The 25,436-nt window shown below is 42.8% G+C and overlaps 2 protein-coding genes across 4 annotated transcripts in view; one reads left to right on the top strand and one right to left on the bottom strand.

Annotated features, from left to right (window-relative positions):
* Window positions 1-12,878, bottom strand: part of Ubtd1 (ubiquitin domain containing 1) — a 52,723-nt gene extending 39,845 nt beyond the window's left edge. The window contains exon 1 of the mRNA XM_076834986.1: window positions 12,520-12,878. Within this exon, the coding sequence (XP_076691101.1) occupies window positions 12,520-12,589 (70 nt within the window). The 5' untranslated portion in view covers window positions 12,590-12,878. The remainder of the gene's footprint in view (window positions 1-12,519) is intronic.
* A 533-nt stretch (window positions 12,879-13,411) lies between these two features.
* The window catches only part of Mms19 (MMS19 cytosolic iron-sulfur assembly component), a 28,428-nt gene continuing 16,403 nt past the window's right edge, over window positions 13,412-25,436 (top strand). For all 3 annotated transcript variants that reach the window (XM_076834979.1, XM_076834978.1, XM_076834977.1), the window contains exons 1-2: window positions 13,412-13,553; window positions 23,543-23,591. In XM_076834979.1, coding sequence (XP_076691094.1) covers window positions 13,442-13,553; window positions 23,543-23,591 — 161 coding nt within the window. In that variant the 5' untranslated portion in view covers window positions 13,412-13,441. The remainder of the gene's footprint in view (window positions 13,554-23,542; window positions 23,592-25,436) is intronic.

The raw sequence follows: 25,436 nt of genomic DNA, 5'->3' as shown, positions 1-25,436 counted from the left end.
AACTGAAGATACCTAGCTGAGTGCTTCCTCCGCACATGGCGGGTGACTAATAAACGGTACTGCCTTTGGTGGTGACCATTCCTGGAGTTGCTGGGAGAGCTTGGGAAAAGAAACACTTGTGCCACATCACAGTCTATTTTAGGGGAATAGAGCACTTTTGCTAAATTACACACACACAAAAAAAAATCAATGTTATATGTAACATCCCATATATTATACATAATATCCCATATTTGCTTCCTCTCCCAGGTAGACCATAAGTCATCATGCATGGTGCAACATACATGTATAATGTGTGCACATACAAGTGCAGGAATGAGGCAGGATGAAATATTAAGGCACACAGACTAGTCACCAATACCACCTCTGAATATATCTGCACTGATAAGTGGCTTGATCTCTCTGAGCCAGTTCCATATAGGAGACATGTGATCGGTTTTTCAGACACTGGGTGGGATTTGGGGAAGCAGGAAGAAGGACAGACCCATGAAGGTTGTCACAAGTGCACTTTCTGGCATGTTCAGAATGTGTAGTGCAAGAACTGGCAAAAGTAGAGTACCTCGAGTCACGGGTGGCAATGATGTCAGTAAATAAACCAGCTATACCTGTTTAGGGACCAGTGAACCCTTTGTTAAGACTGAGTGAGGTTGGAATGGCATGAAAGTCTGAGAATCAAAAACAGTGGTCTAGAAACCAAAATCCATTTCTCACTGTGTGATCCACCTCCATACAGTAGGAAATGTCACCCAGCCTCTCTCTTGAACTGAGAAAAAACCCCGCTCAGCAACTATCAGGATGAGATGAGTGTGTAGAAGTGCTTATCAGTGCCCACCACCACAGCTGGTGCTCAATTGACGGTAGTGCAAAATAAATGAAAACCAACAGGACTCGAACCTCGGTGTGGAGGCTGCTCATCAAGTATGGAAAAGTGGCCGTCACATGGATGCGTATCACTAGCTCCTCCAAGTTCAGAGGGTTGTCATGATGATTTGAGTTACCTATGTAATTGATCATGTGTTTCACAGAAGTGCATAAAGTTCTAGGAAGAAAGTCCCAGCATACTCGGAGATTTTCTGCCAAGCTGAAGACAGGCCTCAGCAAACTGCGGGCACTTGCCAGCCTTGATCCATTGGGTAAGAAATATTTGAAAATGTGCAGAGATAACCTAGAAAAGTGGCTACTGGTTGTTGCTGAAGTCAGCATCAAGAGTTGTGGGGTGTGTTATGAGTGATTTGTTTCAAACAAGTTCTCAAGTTTTTGTGAATGATTCACATTTTTTAAAATGAAGCTAGATTCAAGGTTATCTCTATAATAATATCATGTCTTACAACTTGCTTCCCAATTGCATTCCTAAATGAACAAAATGATAAGAATGGTAGATAATCCAGTGCACAGGGAGGAAGTTTTAGGGTTTTTTTTTTTTTTTTTTTGTACTGGGGATTGAACCCCTACATCCCCATCCCTTTTTGGTTTTTATTCTGAAACACAGTCTCACTAAGTAGCTCTGGCCTCAGGGATTACAGGCATATGCTGCAACTTAGGCCTTGCCTATGAACTCCGTCGGCTATGAATATCAGCTGGTGGCCGGACGAGTGAAGACAGCTGGCCTAAACGCAGTGCCAATAGCAAAAAACAATAACATTTATTATGCATTTTTTAGAAATATTTTTAGTTGTAGATGGACACAATGCCTTTATTTATTTTTATGTGGTGCTGAGGATCGAACCCAGTGCTTCATACACACTAGGCAAGTGCCCTACCACTGAAGCTACAACCTAAGATCCTTTATTACGCATTTAACATGTCTCAATCACTGTTCTCTACATAGGTAACTCAAATCATCATGACAACCCTTTGGCATTATCTCCATTTTACAGATGAGGAAACTAAGGCCCAAAATATTTACAAACAACTTGCCCAAGATTATATAGTTAATGAGCTGAAAGGACTGGGATAAGAGAATATAAATGAATAAAATATTTACCATAATTGTCATAATTACCTATGGCCAAAAAAAATATTTTTTAAGGGAACTATTTTATAGGCCAGACACAATGGCACACACTGTAATCCCAACAACTCAGAAGGCTGAGACAGTCCAAAGCCAGCCTCAGCAATTTAGGAAGTCCCAGTCTCAAAATAAAAATAAAAAGGACTGGGGATGTAGCTCAGTGGAAAAGCGCCCCTGGGTTCAATTCTCAGCACCAAAAAAAAAAAAAAAAGAATTCACAGAAAATAAAAAAGAAACCAAAACTATCTTATAAATGTCCTCTTTGAGGGCTGGGATTGTGACTCAGTGGTAGAGTACTCACCTAGCATATGCAAGGCCCTGGGTTCGATCCTCAGCACCACATAAAAATAAATTAAATAAAGATATTGTATCCAACTACAACTAAAAAATAAATATTAAATAAAAATGTCCTCTTTGAAAGGCCTCAGATTTTGCAAATCAAAGGAAGCTAACGCATGCCCTGTATTTGTTACCATTTGTGACCAGAATCAGATTTCCCAGGTTGGAGTACCAGAGACAGAACTCTGCTCCTCCCAACATTGAGACTGAACAAAAATCTGTAGAATATAAGCCATCAGAAGAACCAGGATTTCTGCCTTGGTTATCTTCATTAACAACCCTCCACAACCATTTGCTAAGCATCTACTATGTGTAGGCACCAAGATCCCTTCATCCTTATCATCACATTATCCTTGGTTACTGTCAATGGTGGACTCTTGTCCTACTTTACAGATGCAGAAACTGAGGCTCTGCCCTGAGGCTTTCTTACTGTGGTGAAGCCACTGCCTCCCTATGGCTTTTGCCATTTATTAATAAATAATCTTGATAGTTTAACATCCTTATCGAGTCCCACTATGTTCATTTGTAAAAGAGGAAAAGTGATTCCTGCCCTGCCTACCAAGATGGCTGTGGGGATCGAATGATAAATAATACTTGAGAAAGCACTTTGAAAACTATGAAATGCTGAGCAAAGCAATGGATCGTTCCTCTTATTAATTACAAAGAGTGACACCTGATTCTGTAAGCATTTTGCTAACGTGACTCTCCCCTGCCTCTTTTCCCTGGGGAATTGGGGATTAATTCAAAGTCTGCAGAGCATGGGCACTCCTTTCTTCTAGTCCCTGGCATCTGGGAGTAGGAAAGTGGAGGTTTGCTCCAGGAGAAGGAGGAGGAAAAAACAGTATTTGCATTCTACTGGTGTTTCTCTTTAGGAACACAGTCTTGGCTAGAATTTTATTGCCTCCAGCACACTCAGCCCTCAAACAGCAGTCAAGGCATATTTACAAAGCACCTACTACATGCCAAGCACTTTGAATCAAGATGATGAACTCCTAGGGTTTCTACCTATAGAGGTTATGATTTGGGGGGCAGGACATCAGAATAGGAGAGGACAGCAACAGGAGGGAGAGGTGGCTACAGTCCTTAGAGTTTTGCAGACTTCACAGCTGACCTCTGGGGGCACTTTTCATGGGTGGGCAGGGCTCACAGCATAAGGCAATGAGCTGTGGCACAGGAATTCCAGTCAAAGTCCTCAGGCTGGGTTCAGGCCATCTCTTCTCAGCACAGTGACCACCAACAACCACTTGACTTTTCCAAATGTAAAACAGGGAGAACTGTTCCCACGGGTAAACTGGGCAGACTCAAAGACATGATGCTTGAGAACAGGCCTAGCAAGGTGCCTAAAGGTGCTCAACAATAAACTCTCATTGAAAAAACATTAACAATAAGAGAGTTAGTTCTCATCTCCCCATTCTGAGGACAAACTTTAGTGGCGAAAAGCTTGGGCACTGCTGTCTACAAGCTATGTGGCCATAGGCAACAGCAGTTGCTTTTTTGAGGCTTGGTTTCTTTGCCTGTAAAAAGGTGATAATAGCATCCCTGAAGGGTGGTTGTGAGGATTAACCTGGATCCTGTACCTGATGCTCCCGGCATGTGGTACATACTGCAAAGGTGAGCTGCTGCTAACTGCATCTCTTGAAGCCCTCAAAACAACAAGCCCGCAGGTGATCCAGGCTGCTTACTGGTTCATGGGTGCCTGGGCTTGGGCTCACTCACCCTCAGGTAGTGGAACCAGGCTCCCAAAGAAAACAGGAACCAGCAAGGAATCATTCTGCCTAGGTCCCTGATAACAACACTCTGACATTGTAACGAAGGGGCTCCAGGGAGAGAAGTTGAGGAGCTGAGGATAATGAGAGGTGTGGATACATATAATGAGCTCAGTCTCCCTCTTCATGGAGGGAGGCTGAGGCAGGAGGATCACAAATTCAAGGCTGGCCTCAGCAACTTAGTGACATCCTATCTCAAAAAGAAAGAAAAGATAAAACAGACCAAAACAAAAAGCAACAGAAAACAGCAAGCACTGATGAGGACGTGGAGAAATTGAAACCCTTGTGCGCTGTTGGTGGGAATATAAACTGGAACAGCCATTAAGGAAAACAGTATACTAGCTACTCAAAAAAATTACAAGCAGAATTACCAATTAGCAACATCATATCTGGGTATATACACCCAGAATTTAAAGCAGGGACTAAACAGTTATTTGTATACTCAAGTTCATTAGCAGCATTATTCACAATAGCCAAAAGGTGAAAGCAACCCAAATGTCCTCTGAGTGATGAGTGGATAAATAAATGTGGTATATACACACAATGGATTATTAGGGTTTTTGTTTTTGTTTTGGGTGCCAGAGATTAAACCCAGGGGTGCTTAACCACAGAGCCACATCCCTAGGCCTTTTTTGTATTTTTTAAGAGACAGGGTCTTTCTGAATTGCTTAGGGCCTCGGTAAGTTGTTGAGGCTGGCTTTGAACTTGCAATCCTCCTGCCTCAGCCTCCCGAGTCACAGGGATTATAGGTGTGCACCACCACACCCGGCAGTCACTTTTTTTTTTTTTAAAGGACATTCTGATATGTGCTACAATATGTATGACAACATACTGAAGACATGTTAAGTGATTAACCAGTCACAAAAGGACAGATTTTGTATGATTTCACTCATAGAATTTTCCAGAATAGTTCAATCCATAGAGAAATAAAGCAGACTATTAGTTGCTAGTGGCTTGGGAAGGGAGAAATGGGGAATTGCTATTTAATGGGTACAGAGTTTCAGTTGGGGAAAATGAAAAAGTTCTGCAGACTGTGGTGAATACACTTATGCTGCAGACATGCACACTTTAAATGGTTAAAATTTTATTTTATATATATGAATATATTTATATATCAGAAAGAAAAAAAAAATCCAAAGAGCAACCACTGACTTCCAGGAAGAAGAGAGCAAGGAGTACAGGTGGAACAAGAACCCCAAAAGTTCAGTAGCCGGAAGCCATTTAGTTTCAGGTCCTTGGCCCTAGTCTCAGAAGCCCAATCCTCATTCACACTATTATAAGCCCAGTAACCAGGCAGGAAAAGCCTGAAAGAGAATTAAAAGCCCCTGCAAAACACACATACCCCAATGTTGCTGCATGGGTACCTCCGAAATGGGCTTGCCCCCAGTAATTTCCTTGTGCATACCACCAGTTCACTCCCCACCCCCACTCTCTTCTTTATGAGCTAAAACTTTTGAGAGAAAGACCTTTTGTGGTCCCCATTACCCCTGAGTAGATGCTTGGTCCACTCAAGTGTGAACTCAATGACCCAAGTGGCAAAGAGGAGGTTGTTTTTGTTGACTATATTTGGCTCAGAAACATATTAATCATTTTAGAAAGATTCCCATCCAAAAAAATAATTTTTTAAATAAACATTTTATAGTTTTGCTCTTTAAAATAAACAGCAAACTTCAATAACATGGTCAGAAAAAAATACACATTTGTATGTAAATATCCTATAACTCTGAATAGAAACTTTCTAAGTTCAAAGTCTCTTATCATCCAGGGTCTCACTTGATTCTTACCATGTCTTTGAGAGGTGAGGAGGGAGAGCCACCCAGTTGTACAAATGGGGAAACTGAGATTCAAAGAGATCAAGAGGCTTGGCCAAAGCCACACAAACAACTAGAAAGGCCCAGAGAGCCAAAGTCTCATTTTTTACCAGATGCAACTCAGGGTTGAGACTTCACACTCAAGCAGACCATAGACTATGAAAGTATTTACAATTAGTGTTAGTTTATTTGATCCTCATATTATCTGGATGAAGTAAACTGGAAATACTATATTTTAGAGGATCAATTAAGCATGAAACCTGCCCAAGATGACCACTCAAGAAAGTGGCGAAGGCTGGGCGCAATGGAGCACACCTGTGATTCTAGTGGCTCAGAGGCTGAGGCAGGAGCATTACAAGTTTAAAGCCAGCCTCGGCAACTTAGGCCTTAAACAACATAGTGAGACCCTATCTCAAAAGATTTTTAAAAAAGGGTTGGGGATGTGACTCAGTTAAGTATACCCCTGGGTTCAATCTCCAGTACAAAAAAAAAAAAAAAAGAAAGAAAAAGAAAGAAAGTGATGAAGAAGAAAATAGACCCCCCTCCTTTTTAAACATACTTGACCTTGATCACTTCTTAAATGTCTTGACCTCAGCACAATCAAGACTTAAAGCAGCCCATAGCATTTTCATACAGGTTGCACCATATTTCTGTGAACTAGGCAGGGAGCAGATATATCTTTGTTCTCTTTTTAATAGCTGAATAAGAAAAAAGAGGTTATAGAAATCTTTAGGTCCTTTTCAGCTATGATTCTAAAATTCTATGATTCTAAAAATTCTCCAGCAAATTGATGGGCAGAGAGGCTGGGATCCATATCACTCAACTTCCTTCCTCACATTCTATTAGACTAACCCACTCCTGCCCTGCCAGTTATGAACTACAAACACCACATGTACCTGAGAGAGGGGCCCACTGTTACACAGACACACATGTGAAATGACAAGAATGTGTCACTGCCTGAGTGGGATCCTCATAAGAGGCCTTCACTCTAAGCTCTCTAGCTTCTAGCCTCAGCCCCAGGATCTTCCAGCAAGATGTTCATTCCCAAGCCCCAGGGAACCATACCTCAGGTACTGGGGACCTCATCTGCACCTGGGGTAGAAAGATGCCACTTCAGGGAAAGAACACCCCACTCTGAAGTTGCAGTTAAGGTCCCTTCACTAGCACAGCTGCCCTAACACAGGAGGGCTGGCTGAACTCCTAAGCCAGGAGATCAATCATGTATGCCCACCTTTGCTCTTCTATGCATCTCACCAACAAGGTTTATACATGCTAATTTCATCCACAAAATACTTATTAGGCACCAACTATATGTCAGGCTCTTGGTCCAAAAGATTAAATCTCTGATCACAGGAAATAAGGGGAGGCAGCCAGGGTCAGATGATGATATGAACTACAGAGAAAGGTGAAAAAGCTTCCTGGAAGGGAAGCCGACACTGGGCTGAGGAGAGAGAGGGACCCATTCAGGCACTTGGGGGTTGAACAAGGGGATGAAGAACAAGAGATGCTTCAGAAAAGAAAATGGGCAAAACTCATATTGTGACTTCAAACCAGTACAAAGACTCTGAATGAGATCCGGAGTCACAGGAAGGGATGAGCAAAGGAGTAACAAAATCTGACTTAAGAGTTTACAGCATCACTGTGGCTGCTGTGATGGAAATTGTCTGTCGGGAGACAAGGGAGGAAGTAGGAAGGTCAGTGAAGAGGCCGACTTAGGGTGAAAGTGGTAGAGACAAAGAGTCAGGTGCAGGATACACTGAAGGCAACACCAACAGACTTATCAATTAAATGGATGTGGGATTTGAGAGAAAGGGAGAGGTCAGCGATGACTCCAGAGTTTAAGGGACTGGGCAACTAAAATAAGGAATTCAACCTTCGGAGATAGGAACAATGAAAGGAGGAACAGGGGTAGAAGCAGGATTCATTCTGGCTTGGACACATAAAACTGAGAGACCTTGTGGATATCAGATTTGTTGAGTAGGCAGCAAATCTATAAGGCTGGAGAGTTGGAGAGGATGGTAAGATTATAAACTTGAGCATCTCCAGCATATATAATATGTAACCGTATGTATAATCATACAAGATTCACATAGATGATCATGTGTAATTTGTCTGTATGTTTACTGTCTGTCCCCACAAGACTGTAAGCTCCCTGTGGCCAAGGACCAAATCTGTTTACAGTCAGCAAGGTACAGGGCACTCAGTAAATATTTATTGAGAAAATGGAGAAGTTGCCCAATTACACCCTCAAGAATAGCCACACTGCCCACAAAAGAAGCAGACCAGCCCCAAACAGGGCCCTGGGTCTGTACACCCAGAGCTTGAGATTCCAGAACATAAATGGATACGCCTGGCACATCACAGAGTCAGATATTTGGGTTTCAGCCCTGCCACAATCTTAAAGGGTGGAGCTAGGCAAGAGACTTGCCTGTTCTACTACCTGTATTTCTTCTGACAGTGGCTGGGGGATGGGCTGCTCCACCCAGGTCAGAGGTAGAAATATTGATCTACTTGGGGTAGATGTATAGGCTGGCAAGCGCCCCTCCAGATTCTCAAGTATTCACAGAAGCATGCAAGCACACCCAGCACCTGGAGAAGAACCTACGCCTACTGGGGATACATTCAGAGAAGCAAGAGAAATAAATAATAAATGGCAACAATCCAAAACTTGATGAGATGAGAGGACCTTTTATCCAATGCAAGAATTCCTGACTAATGGCAGGGATTCACCTGTCATGTAACTGAGAAGATAGAACTAAGGACAAAAGGTGGCAATATAAGGCAATATATTTCACCTCAATTACTCCAGTTTTGAACAGTCACCTTTATGAAAATGATAAAACTCCTCTAATGACCTTGTTTAATTCCCTGCCTGAGATATTGGAAGTGTGGCCCAGAGAGGCTGGGCGACTTGCCTAGGATCACTGAACAAAGAACCAGGACTAGAATTCAGGTTCTAGCTCTCTGCTGAGGGTTTCTTCCCATTATAGGAGTGACAAAGAAAAGGCGAGGGTTACAGTGGGAGCTGGGGAGTTAGTTTCAGGCATTAGTCTTTTTCTTTTTCTTCTTCTTCTTTTTTTTTTTTTTTTTTTTTTTTGGTTGAACCCAGGGGCACTTTTCCACTAGCTACATTCCCAGCCCTTTTTTATTTTTATTTGTACTTATTTTTATATATATATATATATATATATTTATTTATTTTAGTTCTCGGCGGACACAACATCTTTGTTTGTATGTGGTGCTGAGGATCGAACCTGGGCCGCACGCATGCCAGGCGAGCGCGCTACCGCTTGAGCCACATCCCCAGCCCATGTACTTATTTTTTTAAATATTGTTTTAGTTGTAGTTGGACATAATACCTTTATTTTATGTATTTATTTTTATGTGGTGCTGAGGATCGAACCCAGGGCTGTGCATGTGCTAGGCGAGTGCTCCACCACTGAGCCACAATCCCAGACCCATTATTCATTTATTTTTTAATACCTTTATTTTTTGTTTATTCATTTTTATGTGGTGTTGAGGATTGAACCCAGTGCCTCACATGTGCGAGGCCAGTGCTCTGCCACTAAGCCACAATCCCAGTCCCCCTTTTTATTTTTTGAGAGAAGGTCTCACTAAGTTGCTGAGGCTGGCCTCAAACTTGCAATTCTTCTGCCTCAGCCTCACAGTTGCTGGGATTACAAGTATGCACCACCATACACCTAGCTTTTTTTTTTCCTTCTTTCTTTTTTACAGTGCTGGAAATTGAATGGAGGGCTTCACACGTGTTAGGCAAGTGCTCTACCACTGAGCAACACCTCCAGCCCTATACATTAGCCTTACAACATGAAACTATATCCTTGTCAAAGGGTAAGCTGCAGATGTTAAAGGAATGCTAGATGCATGCTGTGAAGTTAAGAAGGATTCTTCCCTTGTACCAAATCTGTGATCCTACAGAGTTCCCCTGAGCTTTGGACTTTATGAATAACGCTATTCATAGCAGGACCCATGGAATTAAAATAACGATTCACTAGCAGGCAAAAAAAAAAAATACAGGTATATACTTCAGTAAAATGTTTACATAAAAAATTCAGGTGGCAAGGTGAAGTTCGGTTAGCTTTCTAAAGTCAACAAATATTGAGTGCTTCCTCTGTACAGGTCTCTGTGTGCTATGTGCTGAGTATGTGTATGCATGGTCATATGAGTGAGAGACAGAGACAAATACACAAAGAAAAGAGAGAACCCAGGTCTTCAGGCTTGTAATGTGGTTGCTGATACAAGACTGTGAACATCAAAGAAATGACTAATAATATGGAGGAGATAATTATCAAGTAAGTGGCATAGGTAATGTGTCTGCAGGAGTTCTCTGAAGAAACTTCACTTCTGCTGGGGGCGGGTGGGGGAGGTTGTCAAGTGGAGCAATCAAGAAGGACATGGGATTTGAGGTGGACCTTGAAGGAAAAAAAGGTCTCAATAAGAAGAGGAAATGGATGAGCAAACACTGGTGGCTCATGAGAAGATAAAGAAATAAGTCTTACAAGGACTAGGCCAGATTTGAACAGCCTTGAAAGAGCTTGTAGGATTGAGAAGGTGCAAAAATGTTTTGAATATTGAAACTACAGGGTTTAAAACATGTTGATTTAACAAACGCCTCCTGAGAGGACACCGTGTGCAGGTATTTGATGAATGACTGAAGGCGAACTTGCCCTTGGTGGGGAACTCACTCCAAACTGGCAGACGAGGTGGACTTGAGATGACAAAGGCATAAGTCATTTGGGAAGAGGCATGTCTGAAGGAAGAATCAGCAGGCCCCAGTGACCAACTGAATGAGAAGCAGAGGACAAGGAAGCACAGACTCACCAGAGAGAGTTCTTCAAAGAACAAAGTCAGGCAACTAAAGAACAGAAGAGTAAAGGGAAAGTAGTTTAGGGGAGATGCACAGCTTTGTTTTAGAGGTGCTAAATCTTAATTCTATCTATATCACGGTGTCCAGTGGGTGCTGGATATGTGGGTCTGGGGTTTCAGTTGAAGATAGAGATGTAGGGATCTTCCCAACGGACAAAGTGTGGGATTGAAGAAGATTTCTCAGGGAGGGAGTGTAATGAGAAAAAACAGAATGTCAAACTGAACCATAGATGTTCCAACCCTAGGTGGATAGAGGGATAGGAAAGTGGATAGTGGGTCAGAGTGATCAAAAAGGAAAATCAAGACAGTAATGCCAAGAAAAGAAGTGAGGGAGCCTTTTGGTGGAAGAGGGTTGTCAACAGTGAAAACATGCTATAAAATCAAGGACTAAGCTTATTAAAAAAAAAAGTTGATGAATGAATGAATGAAAAGGAAGCCTTTGGGTGGAAAATCTACTTTCCTCAGTCAGAAGAATGGCCAGGGTTGCCCTCAGACAAGATTTTAATGTTCAGTTTTACCCCATTCTTCCTATGAAAACACGTTTCTTCCTGCACAAGTCATCCTGTCCACCACACAGACATCCTTCACTGCTTCCCCCAGGTCTCCCCCATTCTTTTTCCCAGTTTCCGCAATCCAAGCAACACACCTTTGGTGGAGAAGTAGACAGGAAACTCCAACTAGAGTTTCCACTTCATTAACAACTGTGGCTGTGGCTTCCCTTACACAAAAGGGTATGTGGCAATCAGGTGGAAGAGAAGATGGGGTTCTAGCCCCAGCTGCACTACTAACCAGCTGTGTGACTTTGGAAGTTACTCAACCTCTCTGAATATGGATACTTACATAGGGGGTATGTAGGTCTACCAGAAATCTAGACAAGTTTCAAATGCTCCTTTGAGCTCTAAAGTCTATTTTATCATTCTCAGAAGGGTCCTTGCAACACCTTCAGAAAAGGAAGTGACTACAAGACTCAAACGACTGCCAGACCTCTTCCCGGGGTGAAGCGCCAGGATAGGAAGGTTGTACCAAGAAAGTGTGACAGCGCTGCCCAGGCCTCGCAGATCACCAGCGAGCAGATCCCACTCCTAGTGCTGAGAAGGATCCCAACAAACCTGAGGGTGACTCTCACCTCGCACCCCAGCTCTCTTAGACTCCCAGACGGCCAGGAGGCTCTAAAAATCCCTGCGGGGAAAAATAAAGATTTCCTTCCCAGAGTCCTGAGCTGCTTTTGCAAGTCGGATTCCGGCAGACACGATCTGCAGCCCGATAATGACACAGTCTTTGCAAGGAGCGACTGTTCTCTCGTCTCGCTCGCTCAGAGTTCTGGGGCCGCCTGGCTGCCCGCGCCGCGCCCCGACGGGCCGGCGTCCGACCCCGGCCCGGGCTGCCAGGCCAGCGGCGTCCTCACCCTGGCCCCCTCCCTCCGTGGCCCCACTGCGGTCTGCAAACATTTCCTGCCCCTGCCCCCGCCCCCGCCCCCACCAGGAGCTTCCCAGTTGGAGCGAGTTGGTCTCACAGCCGGGTCAGCACTTGCAGTTGCCCCAACTCGGCTCCCCTGGTCACCCCGCCCAGAGGAGGGGGTCCCGTCCGCCTCCGAGAGACATCGAGGAAGCCCAGGCGCCGCGGGAGGTCGCTCGGGAACCCCAGGGCTCCCGCCAGGCAGGGGACAACTGGCGGGGAGTCGTGGCCCTGTTCACTTTCCCGGCGTTACCTGCTCGTTTGCGGGGGTGTCCCGGGGCGGCCGGCCTCTCACGGCGCTGTCTCCCCACGCAGTTGCCCATGCTGGCTCCTCAGCCGGTCCCCATGCACCGGAGGCGGCGGCTGACCGACTGCTCCGCGTTCCTGCCCCGGACGGCGGCGTCCGGGGTCAACGGCTCCTGCCGCTCGGCATCGGGCGCTCCCGGATCTCCCCCCGGGCGCGCTCTGCCCGGCGCCGGCTTCGCCACAAACTTTGCGGGCCAGGGGAGAGAGGGAGGTGGCCGACTCTCAGCACAGTCCCAGGTGGCCGGGCCAGGGGGGCCCGCGACGGTGCCCGGCCAGAGACCAGCCCCGCAGGAGGGGCGGAGAGGGGGCGGGCACCGCCGCAGCTACTCAGGGTTCGCTCGGGGCTCCCAGCTGGGGCCGGCCCCCCGGAGCCTGTCACTCACCTGCCTAACCCCGCCCCAGCCCGGCCCAGCTCTCTTCCGCCGGCTGGCGGTGCCCGCGCCGCCGCCGCCACTCGCCCCAGGTGCGCATGTGACTGACGGCACCGCCCCGCGGGCCGGGCCTGATTTTCTCATTGGCTTCCCCCAGAGTGCGCACCGCCCTCCGGCCCCACCCAGCCAGGTACCCGCCCCTCCGCCGGTCTCCCGGGGAGTCCGGCCGGGAATTATTCGCCCTCAATGGCCCCCGGCTGCGTGCCCAGCAGGCTCCTCCCCTCTCCGCGCCACCGCCCCGACCTCAGGCCCCGCCCCTCGGGGAGGGGCAGTCCCGTCCCTCCCTGGAACTGCCTGGCCCGGAGCCGGCAGACACGTGATCCAGAGAGAGCCCCGCCCCCTCGGCCTTCGCTCAGCAATTGGCTCAGAAGGCGCGTGCGCGAAAGGTCTCTCTTTTACCACCTCCTACTTCCCCACCCACCGTCTCGGGTACGCGTCATGGCTGCCGCCGCCGCTCTGGAGGCGGCGGCGCCTACGGGCGCCCTGTGGGGCCTCGTGCAAGACTTCGTCATGGGTCAGCAGGAGGGCCCCGCTGACCAGGTGGCTGCAGGTACGGCTGGCAGCGCCGCGTGGCTTCCACATGGCCGACTAGAGGGAGCGGCCTCAGCATCAGCGCGGGGCGGGAAGGGAGTGAGGGACAGAGGTGACTTTGAGAGATTGGTCTTGGGCTACTTGGTGAGCATCGCGAGCTTGAAAGCCATAACAATTAGAGTTAGTTGCAGCTTAGAGCGCCTTTACTTTCCTCATCGCCCTGTAGTCAGTGATAGAGAATCATTACATTTCACAAGTAAGGAAACAGGCCCAGCGAGAGAAGGAGACTTGCGCAGGGCTACCGACCAGGTAGGAGGGGGAGCTGGGACTCGAACTCCTCTCCAGATCGGAACCAGGTACTCGCCACGAGACGGTGCTGTGTGATGTTGACGTGGGGAGATGGATGTTCAGAGGCATCCGCTCCTTTCGCGAGGCATCCTGGGAGTGGCCAGTGGCCCCTCTCTGACTGGCTGTAATCCGAGGGAGGAGGAGAAGAGGAGCCAGTCTCTGGGGAATTGGAGATAAGGCTTTATTCCGGGCCTTAAGAGTTCTCAATTAATTTGTTTCACGACTTTTTTGTGTCATTTATTTTCTTCCCAGATCTCCAGTTTTCCACTTTTGACCAGTTTTGAGGAATCTCTTAGTTTTAACACTCCAAAATTTGAACAAAACAAATTCCAGGCCACTTTGGAATTCTGACTTAGCTCTTTTAACCGGGGGGGGGGGGGGGGGGGGGCAAACCTAAAACATTATCGAATTTTAGGCCTTCACATTCAAGTTTAATAGCATACAAAATGAGTACAGATAAGGTTTTAAAAGTATTTATTTTGGGAGATTTTGCATGCTTGGGGAAAAGTAAAGGATATGTTTCTCTTGCAAATTGAACAGATTAACTTTTAGGGTGAGAAATGAATAATGAATCTGCTAGGAACATAACACTGATATACTTTGCAATATTAATTTCCATTCAAGTCATTTCACTATTATTGAACACATATTAGTCTCCAAATATGGCACAAAGCAAATGAGATTAGATCTGTGACCACCAAGAACATATAATGTGGTTGAAGAGACAACCATGCTCTAAGAGGTTTGTGCAGATTGCTTTGGAAGCATCAGTGGACTAATGCCTGGTGCTGCCACTAAGCTTATCATATTACAACTTTAGAAAGTATAGTGTGTTATCAGGGCTTAGAATTAATATGTACAATGTGTTGTCAGTGTCATTTTTCCAATGTTTTATCATGAAAATTTTCTAACATTCAGCAAAGTCTGAATGTTATATAAAAAATCTAGGTGGTGATGAGGTGTTTTTTTCTAGGTGGTGATGAGGTGTTTTATAAAAAACACCTCATCACCACCTAGATCCTACCATTAACATTTTTCTGTAATTCCTTTTACCACATACCTATCCATTCATTTAAATTGTGTGTATCAGTATGCTTGTCTCCTATTTTGGCATATCATTGACTAGGATTTGTTTACAGTTTATTTTGGTATAATGTTTATATCCAAGGAACTACAAATTCAAATTATATATTCACTGTTTGTAGCTAAAACAATCTCATCCACTACCAAGATAAAGAACATTATTGTTGGGCTGGGGATATAGCTCAGTTGGTAGAGTCCTGCCTCACATGCACAAGGCCCTGGGTTCAATCCTCAGCACCACACACACAAAAAAAAAGAACATTATTGTTGGTATCTGTAACTTTTCTTTCAAGTTTATACATTCTGAAAACAGTAATTTTTTGATTCAGAACACTTTGAAAAGAGAGCTCAGTTTTTTGGGTTTTTTTGTACCTGGGATTGAACCCAGAGGTGCTTAACCACTAAGCCATATTTCCAGCCCTTTTTTGTATTTTATTTTGAGACAGGATCTCGCTGAGTCACTTAGGGCCTCGATAGTTGCTGAGAAAGGCTTTGAATTTGCAATCCTCCTGCCTCAGCCTCCTGAGCTGCTGAGATTACAGGTGTGCACCACCATGCCCAACTGACAGCTAAATTTTTAAAAATATTTTTGTAACATAATTTTATTTATGCCTTAAAAAGGGGCCTAAAATGTTTCCTACTTTAACTTGGCTCATCTATCTCTCTCTGTAATAGTAGACATTTTGTAATTTAGCCCTCTAAAAAAAAGAAGGTTGTTACAGAAAAGTAATGATTGATGAAATTGAAAAGGTTTGATGGGGTTGGATTATGCATAACCTTGGCTTCTAGGCCAAAGGATTTGAATAGACTATTGTAGGTAATAGAATCATTATAGATCCTTAAGCAAGCAGAGCCATAAAATGAAAGCAAATTTGGAAAGGATTAAGTTAGTATTCTCCATCTTAGATCACAACCATAGTTAGGGTTGTGGAAGGTTGACAGTTTTTGCTTTCTGATCCTCCAGCCTATGTCAATCTCTGTTAGTGCTAAAGGGACCAGCCAGCTTCCTGTTCAGCCATTTGTGGTAGCACCCTCCAACAAATTATAAATGCAGAAGGAACACTAGTGATCACAAATGCAGATGCCATCAAACTTGCCCCTAGGGAAGTTTCTGGTGAAAGTAGGTGTCAGCTATAAAGAAGGAACAAACAATGGAAGGGAAATGACCTGGAAGCCCAAGAGTTAGGACCTCTCCTGAAGGTGTTCAGAAGCTGCCACCACTTGAAGTAAACCTTCATTTTCACCATTGCTTTCTTAGACCTTTAGTTCCCAGCATCCACCTTATCCCATTTCCTTCCACTACTACTGATCCAAGTTAGATGTTGGAGTCAAAGTCTAGATTGAGTGGCCACCCCCCCAGACATCTCACACTTCCAAATCTTTATAATACTTTTTTCTCAACCACTCATCTACTTATTAGGAGAGTTGTTTAGTAGCTGTGTCTGTGTACATCTCCAAATAATACCCTTCTCTACCACCAGTATCTCCTAGAACTAATATAAGTATATAAACAATAAAAATTGCTTTATGTAGCCATGTGTGGTGGTACATGCCTGTAATCACAGCTACTTGGGAGGCAGATCACAAGTTTGAGGCCAGCCTGGGAAATTTAGTGCAAGACCCTGTCTCAGAACAAAGTTAGAAAGGGCTGGAGATGTCAGTGGTAGAGTGCTTGCCAGGCTTGCATGAGAATCTGGGTTCAGTTCCCAGTACTGGGAGAAAAAAACTGCCTATGTGAATGGAGTGAGAGATGTTGAAGGAAGAATCTGAAATTTGAGGTCAAACCAGTTATGAGGCTTAAAAGAAAGGGCCCAGAGTGTTCCCAAAGTTTTAAGCCTGAGTATGAAAAAAAGAGGAAGTATTCTGTCCAAAAGAGGAGGTTGGAAAAGGAGCTGATTTGGGAGAGTATGATTTTGGGACATGTTGAATTTGCAGGTGGTGAATATAATTTTTTTCCTTTCAAGTTATTTGGATTTTCCTTTGTTTCAATCTTCATTATATTGTTTTCTCACATTTGTAGTTGCTAGGGGAGACCACTATTCATGAAATGAAAAAAATGAGTAAAGAATAATAGAACAGGGGCTGGGGTTGTAGCTCAATGGTGGAGTGCTTGCCTAGCACATGTGAAGCACTAGGTTCGATCCCCAGCACCATGTAAAAATAAATAAAGGTATTGTGTCCATCTACAACTAAAAAGAATATTAAAAAAAAAATAGTACATCAGCAGCAGAAAGGGCATTTGAGAACCTGATTGGAACCTAGTCCTGAGAGATTTTTCTCTCTCTGGCTCATATCAGTCCTCCTGCATCACCCCAGACCTACCCGCACTGCCTTGGGCTGCCACTACAGATTCTCAAGAGACTGTAACTCCATCAGACAGAGATCCAATTGTGCCTTCTAGGTCAATGACCTCATAAATACTCCTTTGAGGAATCCTCTGTGTCCCACATGAATCAGTTCCTTGCTGAAGAAAGTAGGGAGCTAGGAGTGCTAGTAAGTCCATCTGTAAAGAGTAAATCTTGAACATACAGGGAAAACTTAGGCCTGCCTAGAAAAGGAAAAGAACTTTTATTTTTTTTCCCCATAATACCAGGAGTCCACCCTTAGGAAAATTAACTCTTTATTAGCTTCTTTCATCCCAGAAGCCCCGTGTATAATTAATAGTATTCCCAGGTATTTAGGTTATTTTCATGTGGGAGTACTTATAGTGGTAAAAGAATTAATCACTTAAAGTTAGTAATCTTTGTCTGTAAACCCAGGAATATTACTTGTTTTTTTTTTTTTTTTTTTTTAAACCCAGTATCTGTTTCTATCACTATGGTGATACTGAAATAGTTAGGCTGTGATTGATGTGTGTTGTTCGTTTTGTGTTACTAGGGATTGATCCCAGGGGCATTTTACCACTGAGCTGAGATACATCCCCACCTCCCCCCCCCCCCCATACTTTTTAAAAAAATTTTTTTAGTTGTAGATGGACCCAATATCTTTATTTATTTTTATGCGGTGCTGAGGATTGAACCCAAGGCCTCACTCATTCGAGGCAAGTGCTCCACCACTGAGCTACAACCCCAGCCCTCCCCACCCCTTTCATTTAATTTTTTATTGGTTCTTTTTAGTTATACATGACAGTAGAATTCATTTTGATATAATCATGCAAGCATGAAATATATCTTGTTCTAATTCAGAACCCCAGTACCTCTCCTTCCCCTTTCCTGTCTCTACTCCTGCTCTCTTCCTTCCCTTTTTATTTTGAGACAGGATCTCCCTAAATTACCAAGCCTGACCTTGAACTTGAGATCCTCCTGCCTCACCTTCTGGAGTCTCTAGGATTATAAGCATGTGTCACCTTACCCAGCATTGATTATTTTAATGTCACTCTGCCCCACCAAACCATGGGCTCCTTAAAAGCTCCCTGTCATTGGGCATGGTGTCACACACCTTTAACTCCAGCAACTTAGTGGCAGAGAAAGGAGGATTGTAAATTAGCCAAACCCTGTCTCAAAATTTAAAAAGGGCTGGGGATGTGGCTTAGTGGTAAAGCACCTTTGGGTTCAATCCCCAGTACCAAAACCAACAAAAAACCTCCACAAAACTCCCTGATATATTTCTTTTCTTTTTTTCTCTGGTACTGGGAATTGAACCTAGGGGCACTTTACTACTGAGCTACATCCCCAACCTTGTTGTTTTTTTGTTTTTGTTTTTGTTTTTTCATTTTGAAACAGGGTCTCACTGAGTTGCCCAGGATAACCTCAGTTCTACTCTCTCAGGTATCTGGGATTATAGACATGTGCCACCACACTTTATTCCCTGTCTGTATTTATATCTTTTTTTGGTGTCACCCAGGGGCCCTTAACCACTGAGCCACATCCCCAGCCCATTTTATTTTTTATTTTGAGATAGAATCTTACAGAGTTGCTTAGAGCCTTGCTAAGTTGCTGAGGCTGGTCTTGAACTTGTGATGCTCCTCCCTCAGCCTCCAGAGTCGCTTTACAGGTATGCACCACTATGCCCAGTTGCACTTCAGCAATTTTAAAGGAACAATTCAGTTGTTTTTTTTGTTTGTTTTTAATATTCACAGTGTTCCATAATCTAAAAATTCAGTAACATTCTCATCACACCAAAAAGTAGAAGGCTTTTGGACAACAGTCACTATTCACTATATAGTCTGGTTATAGAGATGAAAAGAACATTTCATATATGAAAGCCATTTCTGAGGTGAACTGGAATAGATGTTTAATTTAGTCTCCTCTGTGAAAATATCCCCAAAATACCAATTCTAGTTTTTTGCCAGCTTATTTCCCCATTTTCCTTAATCTTCCTAATTGTGTACTATTTTTGTACTCCTCCCCTTTTTAAATGTACTGCATAATTCAAGATGGGATCCTTATGAAAGTTTTGAAGACTAAAAGGCTCCACCAGGAGAGTTCACTCAAGTATTGGGATGCTAGGAATCATGTGCAAGTGAATGTTTCTTTGTAACAATAAAGTTTCACACTGATGTATGCTGAATGCTGAAGAAGTTAATTTTAATCAGAAAATTTGAGTGGGAGTTGACTTTAGGGGCATAATGAAACTTCCTTTGCTGATAGAAATATTATTATTATTTTAGTGGTGGTTTTTTTTTTTTTGGTAGTGGGGATTGAACCCAGGGTTGCTAACCACTGAGCCACATCCCAGCCCCTTTTTGTAATTTATTTAGAGACAAGATCGCACTGAGTTGCTTAGGGCCTCGCTAAGTTGAGGCTGGATTTGAACTTGCTATCCTCCTGCCTCGGCCTCCTAAACCGCTGGGATGACAGGTGTGTGCTACCATGCCTGGCGTAGAGTACTCTTTAATGGTTCAACCAAGACAGGTATTTCTCTTCATGAAAGTATTACACTTAAGGAATCAGACATGGAACTCAACCATCAATTCCTTGGTTGGTTTGTCCTATGAATCTGACTCCTGCCCCTTCCCCCAACCCTACAGCCTGCTCATTTTTTCCCTTGGCTCTTTCTCAGGAGCTAGGGCAGCAGCTGGGCCTTCCACATCCTGGCACAAGTAGGGCTAAGAGTGCCTGATGTCTACATTGGTGCCAGTCACGAGCTGTGAATCCTAACTAGAGCTCTCCTTTCCTCAGTCTGGTTGGACTTCTCCTTACTTTAGTGCCAGAGTGAGCCTCTGTCAAGCTCAGCTCACAGCTGTTACCCTGAGGCCAGAGACTTAAGGAGAATTGGAGGCTTAGGAGTTTGTTCTCAAGCCTCCCCCACCCCTACTTTTTCCCTTGTTAGCAAGAGGTAACTAGCTAAGGTCCTGCGTTTAGAAGTAGGTGAGTTAGGAACCCAGAACAGGTTCCTGAAAGTAATTCCCTGCATATCTGTCATACTATCATTAGCTAGAACTCCTCTTTGTTACTCTCTGTTAATCAAACCCTTATGAAAATAACCTTTTGCTCTTTGTTTCTCCCTTGAAATTGTAAACTAAAAAGCCTCTGTTAAGTCTTCCTGTTACGTTTGTACTGCTAAAATTGTTAAGTAATATATTTACCTGGTGCAACACTGAAAAAGTGCCAAAGCGCAATACAGCAAGAAGTGTCCCTCCAGGATGGAATGCAGAGTGTAACTAGTGTATAACATACCCTCACCTGAAGAGGGCAGGGAAAAAGAGCTGACCTAGGTGACTTTGAAAAACAGTATTTTATTTTATTTTTTAACACCAAGATCAAAATTGTATATAAACTATTGTGTTTGATTGATAATTCTAAATATAATTTATGGCCTATACCAGGAATGAACAAATTGTAAACAATAGATAATGGGAATCAGCTTTCTCACTGTCAGAGAAAAAAATTATAAGTAAGTAAAGGGGGAAGGCTAGGATGAAACCGATAGTCCTGGATTAGAGTTGGAGACTTTAATATGATCTTCAGATTAGCTTAATATATACGCACACATAGAGAAACAGTGATAAAAAAAATTGTGTAATGTAGGTTAGGATGCATACATATATTTCCCAGCTTTCTGTGATCAGCAGGCCTAGAAATAGTGTCATCTTAATAACAATGAGCATATCCGTGCCCAGATCTTGGTTTCTAAATGCCATTTTCAAAACAAAAGTGCTCAAGAAATTTTTTAAAAAGGGAGGGGGGCCTATCAAAGGAACACAGGAGCCAACCTTAAGTTCAATGGCCAAATATGGAACAACTTGAGCTACAATATAAGTAACCTTTTATTTATTGGGCATTAAGAAATTGGATTGTATTTATTGAATTGTTACCCAAAATATAAAAGTCTATGTGAATCTATATTGATATAATAAATAGCTGAATTCTTTTTAAATTTTATGGTATTTTGGTACTTGCAATTGAATCCACTGAGCCATCTCCTCAGTCCTGTTTATATTTTATTTTGAGACAGAGTCTCACTAATTTGCTGAGGCTCGCTTTGAACTTGAGATCCTCCTGCCTCAGCCTCCCAAATTGCTAGGATTACAGGTATTTGTCACCGCACCTGGCCTGAATTTTTTTTAGAAGAATTTAAAATAATACAGGTAGATACTCCTCTCTCCGGGAGCTTATTCTTTCTCTCCTCCTTGAGTGGGGCTAGACTTAAAGACTCTCTTGTAAAGAAAAGAGTATCAGAAAGGAAAATAATAGCTACATAGTACAGATACCTGGTGGTTGTACCTTGACTGAGTGATCAAAGCCTCACCAGTGGTAGAGAATCCATGTGGGTAACTTGTACCCTTGATGTGACCTGAAGAAAAGAATACTTCATCTCTTTGAAATTCTTCTTGAAAGTCCCAGTTTAGACATGAGGAAAGCATCAAACAAATCCAAGTTGAGGGACATTCTTCTATAAAGTACTTCTTTTAAACTATTAAGGTCATGAAAAACAAGGAAAGGTAAGAAAATTTCACAGAGTAGAAGGCAGTAGGGACTCAGGATGGCTAATGGCAATGTAGTATCCTTCACTGGAAAAATGGCATTAGTAGGAAAATCTGGTGAAATTTGAATAAAGCCTGAAGTTTAGTCAAAGGCATGTGTGTGCCAGTACTAATCTCTTAGGTTTTTGTCTTTCTGGTCCTGGGGATTTAGTCCAGGGGTGCTTTATCACTGAGCTATGTCCCTAGCTCTCTTTATTTTGGGACAGGGTCTCACTGGAGCTGCACTGTGCCATTGAGGCTAGCCTTGAACTTGTTATCTTCCTGCCTTAACCTCTCGAGTCTCTGGGACTACAGGTGTGTGCTGTCATACCGGGCAGTCTCTTAATTTTAACAAATGTATATGGTTTGACAAATGTAGCATATAAGATTTTAACATTAGGGGAAATTGGGTAAGGGTTATATAGCAACTTTTCTATAAATCTAAAATTATTTCAAAATAAAATGTTTCAGTGAAAAGTCTACTGCTGTTGCTGAGTACAATGGTACCCACCTGTAATCCCAGCAATTTAGGAGGCTGAGGTGGGAGGGTCACAAGTTTGAGGCCACCCTCAGCAACTTTGCAAGATTCTATCTCAAAAAGTAGAAAAGACTGGGCATGTGGCTTAGCAGTAAAGCACCTCTGGGTTTAATCCCCAGTACCAAATTAAAAAAAAAAAAAAAAGTCTACTTCTCAATCCCTGGCTATTCATTGTCTTTCTGAGATAATATTATTCTTTCCTGCTGTGTGTTTCAGACATGTAAATAAATGTAAATGAGAACTTCCCCTCTCCCTCTCAAAACAATGATCTCTACATATTATATGCACTATTTTTTACACCGTGCTGCATTCATGTATTTATTTCGCAGTAGTGGGGATCCAACCCAGGGCTTTGTACATGCTAATCAAGAGCTCTGCCACTGACTGAGCTACATCCCCAGCCCTTCTTATTTTTATTTCTCACTAAGTTGTCCAGTTTGCCTGGAACTTGTGATCCTCCTGCCTCAGCCTTCTGAGTAACTGGAATTTCAAATGTGCACCATCTTGCCCAGCTATTATTCTGCTTTTAGATGTTCCATTATCAGTGTGTATAGTGTTGCTTCAGTGTTGTTTCAAATCTTGGCTATTATGAATAATGCTTCAGTGAACTTGAGAGTGCAAACATCTCTTTAGATGTAGATTTCATTTCCTTTGTATATATTTCCAGATTTTTTTTCTAAGTTTATAAATAGGTATGTGTTCATTTATTCTCTCTCTCTCTCTCTCTCTCTCTCTCACGCACACACACACACACACACATATACACACATACATAAATAGGATTTCCCCCTACTATGTCTACAGTCTCTTATATAAATATGGGTTGGTTTTTAATTTCATAATACTAACTTTGTACCCAGCTATCTTAACAAATTATTTTATTTTTTATTTCTCTTGGGTTTATTATAAATAATTTCCAAATGATTTACTTTCTCTTTAGTTTTTATACTGAAAGCTGCATATCTGAAGTGTTACTGTAACACTTCTTATCTAGGAAGGGGTTCTTGGCAAGTGCAGTGGACCCCATGGTATCACACCTAGGGTAGGCAGGAAGCACTGGTATTTAGAGCGATGGAACCCTGTAATAGGGGTTTTATTTTTGTTTTTTCATAATTTCTTTGTCTGTTTCCTCTAGATGTGAAATCTGGCAGCTATACAGTGTTACAAGTGGTGGAAGCCCTTGGGTAAGAGTCTTTGTTCTAGAATGCTCTTCTAGCCCTGCCTATGAACTCTGAGAAAATTATTTTTATGCATTGCTGCTTTCTTGGAGCCCGAATTTCCTCCATATCCAAAACCCCTTTCTATCAGTATTTCAGACTAAGCTTACATCTTTGAATTGTTCTGAAAAGAAACCATGTCTGACTAAAGCAAAAGGTAGTATTAGGAAGCACACAACTGTAGGTACACAGCTCCACAAGTTGGGCCTGGTGGTTGGTTCAAGGCCATCCACTGTTGTTTAATTAGAGCAAGAATACCTTTTGTATTTCTTTAGGCTCACCCAGCCTCTATAGGATCTAGATGACCTGGACCTGAAGCAGACAAGCTATGGACTGTGTCTAGAAAGTGGCCAGGAGGCAGACCTCACATCAGATCACCTCTGAGGGAAAAGGCTTAGGGAAACAGCTAAAAGCAGTGTTTTTAAAATCTGGGGTTCCATCCTCCCGAGAAAATAATTTGTTTATAGTCTAATGCCTGCCTTCTTCATATTTTATAATTGGAGGACCATTTAAATTGATTAGCCTTATTAGCAAGGGTTGTTAACTGTCACTGCCAGCATGTCTTCTGAAACAAGAGGGAAAACTAGAAAATGAGGGAAATTTAAAAACCTGAATCACCTATTCAGCATTTCTCCCACATAACACATCATTTCTGTATAACTTTTGATTTACATTCTTGTGGCCTTGGTTCATTTTTGTTAAATATTAGTTTTATTGTAATATAATTCACATATAAAATTCGGCTTTTATTATTGTTATTGTTTTGTTATTGGGGATTAAACCCAGGGATGGTTTAATCTAAACCACTAAACTACATTCCCAGCCTTTTTCACTTTTTGTCTTGCTAAATTGCTGAGGCTGGCCTCCAACTGTGATCCTCCTGCCTCAGCTTTCTGAGTTGCTGGGATTGCTGGCATGCACCACCACATCCAGCATAATTCTCCATTTTGAAGTGTCTAATCCCATGGCTTTTAATATATTCATTGATTTATGCAGATTTTAGGGCATCTTCATTACTCCAAAAAGAAACTTACGCTCATTAGCATTCATTACTTCTTCCTCCTTCTTCTCAGCCCTTGCAATCTCTAGGAATATGCCTATTTTATAAATTTAATTTTTATATGGAATTATATAATATGTGACCTTAGTGGCTGACTTCTTCCACAAAGCATATTTTCAAGGTTCATTCATGTTAGATATTATGTAGCAGTTATACATTTCTTGGCTTGATGAATAATACTCTTGTATAAGTTCTTAAGTTGATGGGTATCTGGATTGTTTTCAGTTTTTGGATATTCTGCATAACGATGCTATGAGTTTTTGTGTGCCTTGGTTCATTTATAAACGTTGGGAGTGCATAATTTTCTACTTCCTGAGCAGAAGTTTTCCTATAAATTCCTGTTCTACAGATCCTGTCAGAAGGGATCTTATTTTTGCTCCATTACTCCTTGTTATATGCCTTTATCCTTGAGGTGTACTGTAACTATTGTCACTTGCTCCTTACCAAGAATTTATTTCCTGCTTGTTTTGTGTCTAGTATGTTTATTTGTAATCTCTGTAGAGCTATTTTGAAGGTAAATCACCTGTTGCTTCAGGGCAGCTTCTCCCATATCAGTAGTTTTACATAGTTAAAACCTTTATTCTGGCCATCTTTATAACCTTTCAGTGATAAGGTTTGGGGATTTTGTGTTGGGGGTTTTTTTGTGTGAGTTGTTTTCACCTAGGACTTTGGTATGGTGTAGTGGTTCTCAGCATTTTTTCCTTAGCAGTAATTTATAAAAATATACCTTTTCTGCTGTTTTGCTAGAAGCT

This window comes from Callospermophilus lateralis, chromosome 15 (genome assembly GCF_048772815.1).
Source record: "Callospermophilus lateralis isolate mCalLat2 chromosome 15, mCalLat2.hap1, whole genome shotgun sequence".
Taxonomy (NCBI): Eukaryota; Metazoa; Chordata; class Mammalia; order Rodentia; family Sciuridae; genus Callospermophilus; species Callospermophilus lateralis.
Note: the sequence above shows the minus strand (reverse complement) of the source record. Positions and strands in the feature narration are given on the sequence as shown.